Here is a 14,464-nt window from a genome sequence, read left to right on the forward strand (position 1 = left end):
AAAACCTTTTTTTTTTTCAGTCATGCTTTTGGACATTGACTCCTATCTCTTTTGATGATTTCATGTAATATTTTGTCTTGACATTTCTGTGATGGGCCATGGATTGTGTTATGGCAATAAAGAAACTATATAAATGTAATTTATTGCATTCAAAATATAGAATAGATTTTAAAATTCAAGCTTTTTAGTTCTGAGTGCCAGGAATCATGTTGGGACTTTGGATTTGGAAGTCACTACATCTTACAAAATTTTCCACCTATATCCCCGTGCATGCACCAATTGCATGAATGTGTTAAATCTGCACTGATATTTCCAATTCTATAGTCAGTGATAATTTGGAGAGTTAGGGATATTATATTTTATGGGGAGGAGATGGGATACAATGAATGATAGTTACTTCTGAAAAAAATTGTATCGTCATGTTATGCTATTAAACAACAGAATATAAATACATATTGATTAGAAGTCCTCTCTTTGGTATTTGAGAGATGATGCTTTTTCACTAATTCTTGGATGAAGACAGTTAACCATTTTTCTGTTGGACCTGAGTTACATATCGTTGAGTCTGGGAGAGGACTGCAGGTATTCTTACACTAATGAACCACTTGGATTTTTATAACAACCTGATAGGGATCGTGGAGCCTTCCTTTTCCTGGCACAAGACTTTCATTTCCGAGTTTGTTTGAACTAAATTCAGGTTGACAAACAACTGTGGTGAGGTCATTGACTCATGCGCTGCTTTGAGTCCAGTATTTAGGAATATTAGTTCTGTAATATATCTGCAGTGTTACAATAACTTGTCCTATAAGCAAAAGCTTAAAGATACAAAACAAACAACAACTGTAAGCTAGTTAAAAATGAATGAACACCATTGCTAAAATAGCAGGAAGTGAAATTTTAGAGGGTCATGTATCCAATTTGTAACACTAATATTTCATTAGAATCACAGTTTCAGCACAGAACAAGTCTACTTGGCTCAGCATGTCTGTGCCAAGCAAAAAGCAAATTACCCAGCCTAATCTCACCTTCTGGCAATTTGTGTAACCCTGCACATAACTACATGTGGGGTGCACACTCAGACACCTTTCAAATAAATTGAAGGTTACTGCCCTAGTACCGTTTCAGACAGGGTTTCAGACCCATTCTGCCCTCTGGATGAAAATAAATAATATTTTCTCATCTCATGTCTCTAATCTTTTTACCTATAATTTTAAATCTGTGTACTTTATCGTCATTTATCCCTCTTCTAAGATAAATAGGCCTTTCCCATCCATTTTGTCCAGCCTCGCTCAGTTTTGTACATCACAATTAAATCTCCTTTCAGTCTTCTATGTTCCAAGAAGAACAATTCCAATCTTTCTCATACCTGCATTTTTATTTGCAACATTTTTACAAATAAAAATCTGGAATTCAAAAGCAATTGGTAACCATGTCCTGATAAAGGGCTTTTGCCCGAAACGTCGATTTTGCTGCTCGTCGGATGCTGCCTGAATTGCTGTGCTCTTCCAGCACCACTGATCCAGAATCTGGTTTCCAGCATCTGCAGTCATTGTTTTTACCACAACCATGTAACCATGTCAATTGTCATAAAAAAACCTATCTGGTTCACAAAAATCCCTTGGGGCAGAAAATCTGCCAAGCTTACATGGTCTAGTCTACATTTGACTCTAAAACCATAGATTCTTAACCACCTTGTGAATAATTATAGATGGGCAATAAATGTTGGCCTAGTCACTGACACCCACATCCCATGAATGAATGAAAAATAAAATCTCCTATACTGAGATGATCAGAATTACATTCAAGTTGTGGCCTGACTAATGATGTAAACAGTTTCCACATTACTTCTCTGCTCCTCAGATTTTGGCTGATAAAGGAAAGGATTTCATATGCTTTCTGAACCACCTTTGTCAACCTGTCCCACCATCTTCAAAAATCTATGGATATTTACCCAATATCCCTTATTTCCTTTATGCATCGTTGCAATTTCAAGTCAAAGGTGTTATGATTCTTGGGCGGCACGGTGGCTCAGTGGTTTTCACTGCTGCCTCACAGCGCCACAGTCCTGGGTTCGATTCCCGCCTGTCTGTGTGGAGTTTGCACATTCTCCCTGTGTCTGCGTGTGTTTCCTCCAGGTGCTCCTGTTTCCTCCCACAATCCACAATGTGCAGGTCAGGTGAATTGGCCATGCTAAATTGCCCACAGTGTTAGGTGCATTAGTCAGGGGTAAATATAGGGTAGGGGAATGGGTTTGGGTGGGTTTCTCTTCGGAGGGGCGGTGTGAACTTGTTGGGCCGAAGGGCCTGTTTCCACGCTGTAGAGAAATGAATCTAATCTAATCTAATTGTTGTTATTGTTACCGTTTCATTTTTGAAGGTTGTTCTGAGAGAGGTGTTGCAAATGCATTCCTACAAATGCATTAAGTCCATCAGTTGAAAATTATCCAAACATTTTTGGTCTTTTGTTCCAATGGACTTTCAGAATGCTTGTGGAGAATGGACGGCTTCTCTAAATTGTGCTGAATCTTACTTTTAGTCGGTCACTATGGTACCTTTATAGTATTGTTACATGTCACTGCAGTAGTGTGCTGGAAATCAAGTCCCGGAGCCATCGCAAGAAATACAAATCACTAACTGGACACAAGTTCTCAGGAAACTTGCAACAGGTCTCTGTACTTAATACAAATTAATATCTGTTACAAATAAGTAGATTCTAACTACAGCTAAACAACTATGAACAGTTGACATATAACTCTAACCCCTTCTAAAACTCCCTGCACACACACAATACCAATTTTTATTGTCTGTCTCTAGTAGTGTCAGATGCGGGTATTGGCATAGTGGTTAGTGCCAGGGACTAGGTTCGATTCCATCCTCGAATGACTGTGGAGTTTGCAGATTTTACCTGTGTCTCTGTGAATTTCCTCCTACAGTCCAGAGATGTGCAGGTTAGGTGGATTGGCGATGCTAAATTGCCCATAGGGTCCAGGGATGTGCAAAATAGGTGAATTAGCCATGGGGAATGCAGGATTATGGTGATAGGGTGGGGGGATGGGTCTTGATGGGATGCTCTTCGGAGGGTTGGTGTGTACTTGATGGGCCAAATGGCCTGCTTCCACACTGTAGGGGTTCTATGAATCTGTGATTCCTCATGATCCAATGGAACAGTTCCTTCAGTTTCCCAAATCTTTCAGTTGTTTTACTTCTTTTCAGTTGGCAAAGAGGGATTGGTTCACAAATTATAAAGGCCCTGACATATTAGTTGAAAGTGACAGTTTACAGTAACTCATGTTAGAAAATATCTGTCTTTAAAATTTTCCTGTATAGAGACACACACACACACACACACACTGTTTGCTATACAGAAGACAATTGGATAGCTGTTGTCAGACTAATGGACTTTGTAATTCTGTAATCACAACTTCACAAACCATTGAGCAGTGTGTTGCTGGCCCAAACTCACTTTGTTTACAGACTCCTTGACCCTGAGCTGGAATGTTACACATGTCTTCTCCTACTGCTTGAACAAAGCAGCAGTGTAAACACCATACCACAAGAGTTATAATACAGCAATTCCTTCCTCATTCCTCTATCCTTGTTCCAGTTCAGTCTAGAACTAAAAATAAAGTAGAATAAAAATATGTGGTCTTTACAGTATGTCAATTATATTCCATATGGACTGCATGTGAGGTAATGAATGTTTACTGCCAAGATACTGGAAATAGATGTTGCACAATTTCAAATAATGACATATTGCGGGTAACTCCAGATTCACGAATGGTAACGTTCCTTTCAGATTCTATGAGTTATAATTGGCAGTTAAAGGACTAATTATGATAGGGTTATTTGACATCATGCATCAAGCTCGTTTGGCAAGAAGTCACAGAACTTGCAAATGTTACATTATGTTTGGTAATAATTTCCGACAATGGAAAATGTCAGATCCATTAGCTAATGATTGCAGGACCACAAATATCCACAAATCCCCAAAAACAAGGACAAGGATTTAGCCTGGAGCCACATGGTCTTTATTGAGTAGCTACTTTGTGAAGCTTCAAGAGACTAGCAAAATAGGTATACAATACATTCATATCTCTAATGCTTTCTGTACACAGAGTTTCTTTTTGGTACTATTACAATTTAATGAGTTGGTTTGTGAACTTTAATAAGTATTTTACTTGTATTAACACAGCCCCATGTTTACCCTTTGCTCATTTGCTAATTAAGCATATTCATATAACTTTGGAAATTTGTTAGATGATGCTTGTTTTACGGTTGAAGATTTGTTTTTCCCCAAAATGAATAAAGCTAGCAGTAACCTAGTGAATTTGATATTAGACATTAGTTCATGGCTCATACCCGAAACATCAATTCTTCTGCTCCTCTGATGTCGCCTGACCTGCTGTGCTTCTCCAGCACCATACTCTTGACATCATTAGTTCAGATCCCACCATGGCAGGTTATTAATTTGGGTTTAATAAAACCAGTAAATTATGGGTCATGATGAAATTTGCTACATTTATGCGGGAGTTTGATTGGCTCTGTAAGGTTCTTCAGTGAAAGGAATTGCTATTCTTACCACATCTCGTCTTCATGCGACCCCTGCCCCAGCTGTGAGTTCACTTAAATATTCTCAGAGAAACCAAGGTTGGGCAACAAATACCGCCTTGTCAATGTTGCCTAATTCTCTGGAAGAAATTTAAAACAAATTTATTTTTAGTTATCACAAATTCAAACATGTCCATGGACAGTAGCTGAAAATATACATGGCCCATTTGGTACAATCAAACTTCATTTTGGCAAGACTGCAATGAAGAAACTGATAATGAGTACTGAGTCAGGGAATCTGTCCTCTCTTGAGAACTGCTTTATCCTTCACCCTCTCACAAGGAACAGAGATCAATGGAAGTGACACGCGAATATTGGAAATTTCCTTGCTTCTAGCTCTCAGAGATCTAGTGTATCAGGCTGTCACAGATCTAGAGTATCAGACTGACAAATTCTTGTACTGGGGCAATTTTATCTCCTTCAACAACAATGATGGTAATGCATTGCTGTAATGTCCTAAACATAGTAAAATATTTCAAGGCACTTCTTCCAGAAGCATTATCAAACAATATTTGACAGCAAGTCACATTTAAAAATAAATGACCAAAAACTTGACAAAAAGAGAGAGGCTTTAAAGTGCATCTTAAAGGAGAAGAGAGGTGGAGATTCTTGGGTGAATTCCAGAGGCAACATCTCGGCAACAAAAAGGGATGGATGCCAATGGTGGGATAATTAAATTTGGGAATGCAATCGAGGTATATGTTGCAGGATTTCAGAGGCTGTACGTTCAAAGAGGTTATACCATGTTAAAAGGCAAACCATAGAAAAATTGAATAACAATGAGAATTCTAAAATAAAGGCATTACTTAATGAGGACCCAATGTGGGCCAGCAAGCAGCAGATTTGTAGTTGATCTGGTTGGCATCAGCTTCCATATGGGCAGCAGAGGTTTGAATGAATTCAAGTTCATATTTCTCTCTAGAGTTGGCCATTCCAGTGGTCATCCCATATTCTATCCACCGTGAAACTTCAGGTCATCTGTGTTTGTGTCTTTGTCCTTACTTTCACCAAATCCCGTAAATCCACCTCCTTAATGCCTGTTGATCTACATTGGTTCCCAATTAAGCAGAGATTTTTTTCAAAATTCTCATCCTTGTTCTCCATGCCCTTATTCTCCTCAGACCCACAATCCTTCAAGGTACCTGTACTCCTAGGATTTTGACCTCTCAAGTACTCCCAATTTTAAAACCTCACCATTGGTAGCTGTGCCTTCAGCTGTCTCAGTCATAAGCTCTGGAAATCCCTTCATAAATTTCTCCACTTCTTTACTACTTTAAACTACTCCTTATAAACAAACTTTGTAAACAGGCTTTTTGGCCCTTTGCAGTAATATTTCCATATGTGGCTTAAATTCAAGGTCTGTTTAGTAACATTCCTATGAAGCAATTTGAGACATATATAAATATAAATTCTTGTTTTTGAAGAGTAGAAGATGAAGGAATTGTAATACAATCTGTGTGGTCTTTGGTGTGACAAAGTACTGTGTTTCTGTCAGCTTTGTGATTACTACATTTTGTTCAAATTGTTACTAATTTATAATGCAATAACTAGTTAGGGTAATTGAAGATTTGCAATGTACAAAAACAATTTAGTAATTCTTTTGTTTTGTAAAATATGCTGTAAAATGTCCCACAAAAAGACACATTGATAACAAGTTTCTTAAGCAATTTTTGATAATCAAAGTGTTATAACAATGTACTATAACAATGTACAATCATCATTTCTATTCTCATGTGTATCTGAAAGGTAAAATTCCCATTCAAACTAATTTTAGCAATATAATTTTGCATATAAATCTCTGCTTCCTGCAAACTTGTATCAATTTCTTTTTAGCAAATACAGGCATTTTATCTTAAAGTCTACTTAAACACCTTTTCTGTTAAATACCAGGCTAACAAAAATATCTTTTGGAAATTTGTTTGTTAGGTGGTAACTTTGTAGCAGACATCCTGTGGGTGGGATCTCCAGCTGCTTTTAGGTGTTGACATCAGTGTTTGAGAGCAACCACACCCTACAGGCAATATCAAAACAACAGGAAACAGTTAATAACACATTGAAGGAGTGGCTTCAACAGTAAAAAAAATCCAGAGTTCTATGCTTTTGCAGACAAAATTAATGAAGGAGAATTTTATACAATCTAAAATACTAATTGCCTCGAAGTGTAATAGCTAAATATAATAGTCGTGTTCATCCACATAAGCTTGATGTGACACTTGAAATTAGTGTGCTGTCCAGTCTTATCATTTTGATGCTTTGAATAAAGAATATTTTCACATTATATCAAAAATGATCTTTTCTGGAAATTATATTTTTCATGAAGTAAAACATTGAACTGCAGTGTTATTTCATTAAAAATAATTGAAATTGCTTTGTAATTATTACAGTAAAATCATGACGATATAAAACCCTTTGAATTTTTGGTGACCTTTATAATCTTGCCTATACCATCACGGAAAGGCACTGAAGCTATGTTGGCACTCCCTCATTTGTCGATAGTTGTAAAAATGGATTCTGCGGAACAGGGAACTGGGTGGTGTCGTGTTTGAACTTTTCACTTTCCTGTCCAGTGAAGCTGGCTGAAAGCAACCCTTCACTGATAACAATGGAGGCTCCTAACTGAAATTAGCTTGAGTCAGAATATCCAACATGTTGTGGTTGTGTTCGCCGAGCTGAGAATTTGTGTTGCAGACGTTTTGTCCCCTGTCTAGGTGACATCCTCAGTGCTTGGGAGCCTCCTATGAAGTGCTTCTGTGATTTTTTCCTCTGGCATTTGTAGTGGTTTGAATCTGCCCCTTCCGGTTGTCAGTTCCAGCTGTCCGTTGCAGTCGTCGGTATATTGGATATCAAACCACTACAAATGCCGGAGGAAAGATCACAGAAGCGCTTCACAGGAGGCTCCCAAGCACTGAGGATGTCACCTAGACAGGGGACGAAACGTCTGCAACACAAATTCCCAGCTCAGCGAACAGAACCACAACAACGAGCACCCGAGCTACAAATCTTCTCACAAACTTTGAAAATCCAACATGTATGAAATCATGGAATCATCCTCCAGTTTAATGTAAGTAGTTAACAGACTGCAACTGGCTAAGAAACACTTGGGACTGAACCATATAAGGTGATACAGAGGGAGAAGCTCTTTTGAAATTACCATTTAAATGCATCAGGCTTACTATAATATAATCTGATTTGTTCTACATTCACTTTTATGCCACTTGAGGCAGAAAATTGGCAAAGGGTTAGGTTTGTATTATTAATATCATGTTCGTCTCACCCATGGTGCTGAGATTGACAGTTTCTGTGGAAACAAAGGGGAAAATCCCTTATTCATTAGAACTCTTACCATTTAAACATAAAAGACAATGTCAAAAGGATAAATTAGAAAACAAATCCACTTGTACAATGTAACTTGGAATATCTTAATTCATTTTAATCAGTAAATGTTAGAATTCTACATCATTATATTTATTAGTCTATCATGGGTCATCATTTCTGCTCCCACCTCATCCTTTGATCAATTGCAGTGGGTTTTGTTTGAAATTTAGAGCTTCTTCCTGGAGTTTGCATTGGAACCAAAATCTGGCAGTGGAATAAGCAATAGGGGTTTGAGAAGCTCAGAGAGCTACTAGGTATGGGATACTGAGAGTTGACACTTGGTGACGCACACTTCCTTTAAAGCTTATTATCATTGTATTGAGATTGGAAAATCTAACAACCAGGAATAAATATAAGGAATCACAGGAAGGTTTCACATCATGTAGTCTTGCATTTCCTTATATCCATATGGATAAGTTAGTAAAAGGTTAATAGTTCTAGGTATAAACCTGACTTTTAGATTGATTAAAACATATTTGAGTTTCATCTGACGGTATTGATAATATATTATTTTCTTACTACAGTAATTCATGATACAAACATACTTCTAATTAAATAGTCGACTTAACAAAGCACTTTCGGCTTTCTTTTCAAACTCCTATCAAATAGTCTGGTTTTCCACATGCAAATAGCAACTGTTGGCACCATTTATAAAATAAAAGTTGCCTTTAATTCCACTCCTTCCCCTTTAATTTTACTATTGGAGAAGCAACTATTGAAAAAGGAGAAAGCCTGGTTTGAGGTTATTCATGTGGATGGTTTGCAAGAACGGGATCATTTTATCTCAAGGAGTTGACGTCTTAGATGAGCCAGAATTTTAGTTACAATAGGTCAGTCAAAACCCGTAATTTTTTTTTAACCAATGTATTTATTTTGGGGGCAGTATTATTGCATAAATTATACAAGTTTATTTCTCATAAACATAGGTTGATCTTACATCATACATTAATGGTATTAAAAGATTTGAATCACAAACAAGTTGGCCAAATTCGGTACCCATCAATGATCATAATCTGGTTGTCAATTCAACATATATATCACAAAAAACATCAATCCACAATTAACATCTCCGATATAATTAGTTTATCCAGCAACATAAAATCATTATCTACTTCACATTTGCACACGACCTCCAGCACCTCCACCTTCAGTATTTAATTTGTTTTGGATTGTATGCGTTCATTTTTGTTCCAGTTTCATTCAAGTTACAGACAGGTATCCATAAAAAGTACTCATTGAGTTCACAAAAATATGCCAGGAATTGAAATTGACCTTTACGGAGAGTGCACACCAATTAAAAATGCACAACCAAATGTATCAAGGAGTAACTTGAATTTCTGTCAGACCAAAGGATGCAGATGCAGAAGTAGGCCATTCAGCCCATTGAGTCTGCTTTAACATTGAATGAGATCAAACCTTAATCCTTACCTCTACTTTCCTGCCTTCTTCCTATAACTGTTGATTCCTTTACAGATTAAAATTCTGTTTATCTCGGCGTTGAATATACTTAACAACCCAGCCTTGACAGCCCTCTGCAGTAAAGAATTCAACAGACTGACTACTTTCTGACAGAAAAAATGCCCTCCTCGTTCTCTGTCTTAAATGGATGTCCCCTGAGATTATGCCCTCTTGTCCTAGACTCATGGACAAGAGAAAACAACTTCCTCACATCTCCCCTTTCAATCACCTTAAGAACCTTTTATGTTTCTATAGTCCCTGTCATTCTTCTAAATGCCAATAAATACAGGCCCAACCTGCTCAACCTCTTTTCATAAGAGCATCCTTCCTTTCACAAAACAACCTAGTGAACCTTCTCTAAATGCCTCCAGTACCTGTATATCACTCTTTTTAGATAAAAGAACCAAAACAGTTCATTATATTCCAGGTGGGGTCTGACTCATACATTATATAGCTTTAACAAGTCTTCCCTATTTTTATACACCTTTCTCTTTGAAAAGAAGGCCAACCTTCTTACCTTCCCTATTACATGCTGAACTTAGATGTGAGATTTTTGTGATTCATGTACAAAGTCACCTCTCTCGTGACGATTATTCACTAATTTATAAAGTATTTGGTTTTTGTAGAATCCTGTTGATAGAAGTCAGTCTAAGCTTGACGTGAAACCCTTTAAACTATTAGATTGGCAGATGCAGATAATTTTCTTGTAGCAGAAATACAGGTGATATTTATTGTGATTTTATTTGGAGATCTATAAGTTAACAAGACAAATGTAAAGCACCACTGCATGAACTGATTTGCTGCCCCAGAAAAAGCTAGGAAATTGTAATTCTTCTTTTGACCGAACTCTTGCACCAGTTTCGCCAGGGTGTAGATACCGGATTCAGAACTAATCAGGAATGACAGGTAGCTGCAATGAGAGATTGAGGAGTAAAAGGTGCCTCTATAATGTGAGTGCAAGGATAAGGTTGGAGAGACAGCATGGCTCTATGGAGGAGAGATATAAATGTAGAGGCAATTATGGGTTGTGATGATCTTGTTGATTTCACTTGGGAAACAAATTATTTGCTCATTTATATAATTATTGTTTGTGGGACCTCATTGTGTTGTTATTTGTCTGGTGTGTTTCTCTACATTGATTAAACTTCAAAAATATTGAATTGGTTATAAAGAGCTTTGAGCAAGTGGCTATATAAATGCTTGCTGTTTCTTTTTATGATCACGCTGATTTCTCCAATTTGTTTAGCAAATTGGTTTAAATGTGATTTTTGCAATACATTACAAAAGTGTTAAATGAGTCAAGAGATCTGATTTTTATTTTAAATAAGTAGAATCAAGTCATTGACTTCTGGGAATCACTCATGAAAGAATCTCTTCAATGTATTAATTCCAAATTATGTTTCCAATGTTGGTAAATGTGTCTGTAAAAGAGTTATAAAGAAATGAGAATAAGATGAGGTTTGCTAGTGACAAAGAATTTCTGTTTTTATCATTTAGAATTATCAGCCAGACAAGTGTCAGTAAGGATAATGCAACAATATAATTTTTCACTGATAAAAGCCTGGCTCGGAAGGAATACTTAACAGTAGAATCAGAGAGTCATAGAGATGTACAGCATGGAAATAGACCCTTCGATCCAACCCGTCCATGCCGACCAGATATCCCAACCCAATCTAGTCCCACCTGCCAGCACCCAGCCCATATCCCTCCAAACCCTTCCTATTCATATAGCCATCCAAATGCCTCTTTAAATGTTGCAAATGTACCAGTCTCCACCACTTCCTCTGGCAGCTCATTCCATACACGTACCACCCTCTGTGTGAAAAGGTTGCCCCTTAGGTCTCTTTTATATCTTTCCCCTTTCACCCTAAACCTATGCCCTCTAGTTCTGGACTCCCCGACCCCAGGGAAAAGACTTTGCCTATTTATCCTATCCATGCCCCTCATAATTTTGTAAACCTCTATAAGGTCACCCCTCAGCCTCCAACGCTCCAGGGAAAACAGCCCCAGCCTGTTCAGCCTCTCCCTATAGCTCAAATCCTCCAACCCTGGCAATATCCTTGTAAATCTTTTCTGAACCCTTTCAAGTTTCACAACATCGGTCCGATAGGAAGGAGACCAGAATTGCATGCAATATTCCAACAGTGGCGTAACCAATGTCCTGTACAGCTGCAACATGACCTCCCAACTCTTTGTACTCAATACTCTGATCAATAAACGAAAGCATACCAAACGCCGCCTTCACTATCCTGTCTACCTGCGATGCCACTTTCAAGGAGCTATGAACCTGCCCTCTAAGGTCTCTTTGTTCAGCAACACTCCCTAGGACCTTACCATTAAGTGTATAAGTCCTGCTAAGATTTGCCCAGTCTGTGGATTCTGATAGTATATCCAAGACACCACATGCAAAACTGTCAGAAATATTGTTATAAGAGCAACCCTCTCATTGAGTTTTAAGAGTAAAAGATGTATTAGCAGAATCTTGGGATGCTGGGTCAGAGATCTTCTACAAAGAAATGGTCTGTTCACACCAATGGGAATAAATCTCCAAAACCAAACTTAGTTGAACCAATCCACACTCCTGAGTATTAAATGATGGTCAGTCGGAACAATCTCTTTTTTTGGGGGGGCGGGGGCGTTACAAATAAATATGTCTGCACAAAACATCTCTGAACAGCTTTGAATCAGCATGTCAAAACATAGAAATTCAAAATGCTTCTAATGCTGGAAATCTGAATTAAAAACAGAAATGCTGGAGATATGAGTCATTGGATCCGAAACTCACTAATTCAGTTTCTCTCTTGACAGATGCTACTATACCTGTTAAGTTCCTCAAGAAATTTTTTGGTTTTGTTGCAAAAACATAAATGTTTTTCATATTTCTACTCAACAAATTCTACTCTCTCATTTGAAATCCAGCTCATAAATGTACAGAACAAATAGAACAGTATCATCAATACAGGAATATCCATTGTTGGTTGAACAGATGAAAGGTTATGAATCCTTATTTTTGTTCTGTCAGGAGCCATAAACCTTCAGTAATCGTGCACGCTGTATCAAGACCGCACCCAGTTGAATCCCCAGACACACAGAAGAAGCGTCGCATACACAGGTGTGACTTTGATGGATGCAACAAAGTTTACACAAAGAGCTCACACCTCAAGGCACACAGACGGACGCACACAGGTAAGAGAATCCTAGAGTATTGTCATTCCCCAAGAGCCCAAATGTTTTATAATGGAGCTATTAAGTTCCTGTCAGTGCAAAGGTCCTCTGGGACTAGCTATGTTCTCTGATAATTTTAATCAGGTTTGTGTGGTTGTGATTTCTTTTTTGCAGCATTCACCTATTCCAGTTTCAACAGATCATCAGTAAAAATCCCAATTTTACATTCCCCTACCCATAAAATTCCTCTGCTGACCTGTCCTAACCTGAGTTTATAGTGAGACAAGTGAGGGCTGCAGTTCAAGCCCTTAAGTGATCAATTAATGACCACACAAGCACTACTCCCACCCCGACCTGAATTTTCAGACTACCATGAGGAGTTTTTTTCCTTTGCCCCAACCAAATACTGCCCTCTGTGGATACTCCCTCCCTTCCTGCCTTTCCGACAGCTTCACTCCCTCTTCTGCTCATTTTGCTCACCCAAATGGCCTCATGCAACACTGAGAACTCGGCCATGGATTTAGACTTTAATTTTCACTGGGGAGCATGAAGAGATGAGGAATTTTCCCTGGGAGGCAGGTCAGTCAAAGCCAGAATGAGAGCAGAGGCTGTCAGCTATGGTTGTAGACTCTGTGGTCCAGAGCTGTGTAGAAGATATTAATAAAAATTCATGAAACCATAATCAGTCATCCACTCCCCATGCCCACACATCCAAACTCATTCATCTAATGCCCTTTACCACACTCATATACCCCCACACCCTCTGTGCCAACTTATGCTCCTGTACCCATCTTCATAACCCCTTTGCATCCCCTATGCCAATCTTTGGGTAGCACGGTGACTCCGTGGTTAGTGCTGTCACCTCATAGTGCCAGGAACCTGGGTTCAATTCCAGCCTTGGGCAACTGTCTGTGCGGAGTTTGCACATTCTCCCCATGTCTGTGTGGATTGGCTATGGGAAATGCAGGGTTACAGGACTACAGTAGGGCGAGAGTCTGGGTGGGATGCTCTTCAGAGAGTCAGTTTGGACTTGTTGGGCTGAATGGCCTGTTTCCACACTGTAGGGATTCTATGATTCTATATCCTTTGTTCACCTATATGGCAGCCTATGCCCAGTTCATCCCCATGGACATTTATAACTCCCATCCACCATCATTACCATTCCCTCTCCATGACAACTGACCTGGTATCCACCATGGATACAACATGGAGTTGTACATTACAGTTGTGTCTGATGATAACTTCAATATTTAGGAAAAAAAACTCCCATATTTTTTTTTAAAAGTCAATAAATTAAATTTTTGTCAGCTAATCTCTTATGAATTAAATATTTCATTTAAGTACTTAAAGTACTTATAAAAACAAACATTTCCATTTAATAAACATTTCAATCCGAGAATGAATTGCTCACTTAGCAGGCAATTTTTAATGGTGACACCAGATCATTCCAACAGATCTTGTGGGCAGACTGAAACTGATTCCGTTTGTGTAAGCAATTATTTTACTTTTTGATGTTTATGTGAAAATAAGTCTACGTTTCAAGGAATATTTCTTAAAGTTTTGAATCTGATTGCCTTCCCAACAGTAAATTAAATGAGTAATTAGTTATAATTATGAATGACCTTTATTCTAAACTAATCCAAGTTATTCTAAAGCTATTCTAAACTAATCCACCCCACCAACCTCCAGATATATCGTATCATCCTTCGTCATTTCTGCCACCTCCAAACAGACCCCACCACCCCACCACCTCCCCTCCCCTATCAGTGTTCCAGAAAGACCACTCCGTCCGCGACTCCCTCGTCAGGTCCACACCCCCCACCAACCCAACCTCCACTCCCTGCACCTTCCCCTGCATT

The 14,464-nt window shown here is 38.4% G+C and overlaps 1 protein-coding gene across 7 annotated transcripts in view; it reads left to right on the forward strand.

The window, feature by feature from the left end:
• LOC122551345 (Krueppel-like factor 3) overlaps nucleotides 1-14,464 on the forward strand; it is a 99,726-nt gene that overhangs the window by 78,948 nt on the left and 6,314 nt on the right. For all 7 annotated transcript variants that reach the window (XM_087987191.1, XM_087987179.1, XM_043693085.2 and 4 more), the window contains one exon: nucleotides 12,463-12,626. In XM_087987191.1, the coding sequence (XP_087843317.1) occupies nucleotides 12,463-12,626 (164 nt within the window). The remainder of the gene's footprint in view (nucleotides 1-12,462; nucleotides 12,627-14,464) is intronic.

The sequence above is a fragment of the Chiloscyllium plagiosum genome, unplaced genomic scaffold (assembly GCF_037043375.1).
Source record: "Chiloscyllium plagiosum isolate Xiang-an unplaced genomic scaffold, Cpla_swu_hap1 HiC_scaffold_1, whole genome shotgun sequence".
NCBI classification, from domain to species: domain Eukaryota; kingdom Metazoa; phylum Chordata; class Chondrichthyes; order Orectolobiformes; family Hemiscylliidae; genus Chiloscyllium; species Chiloscyllium plagiosum.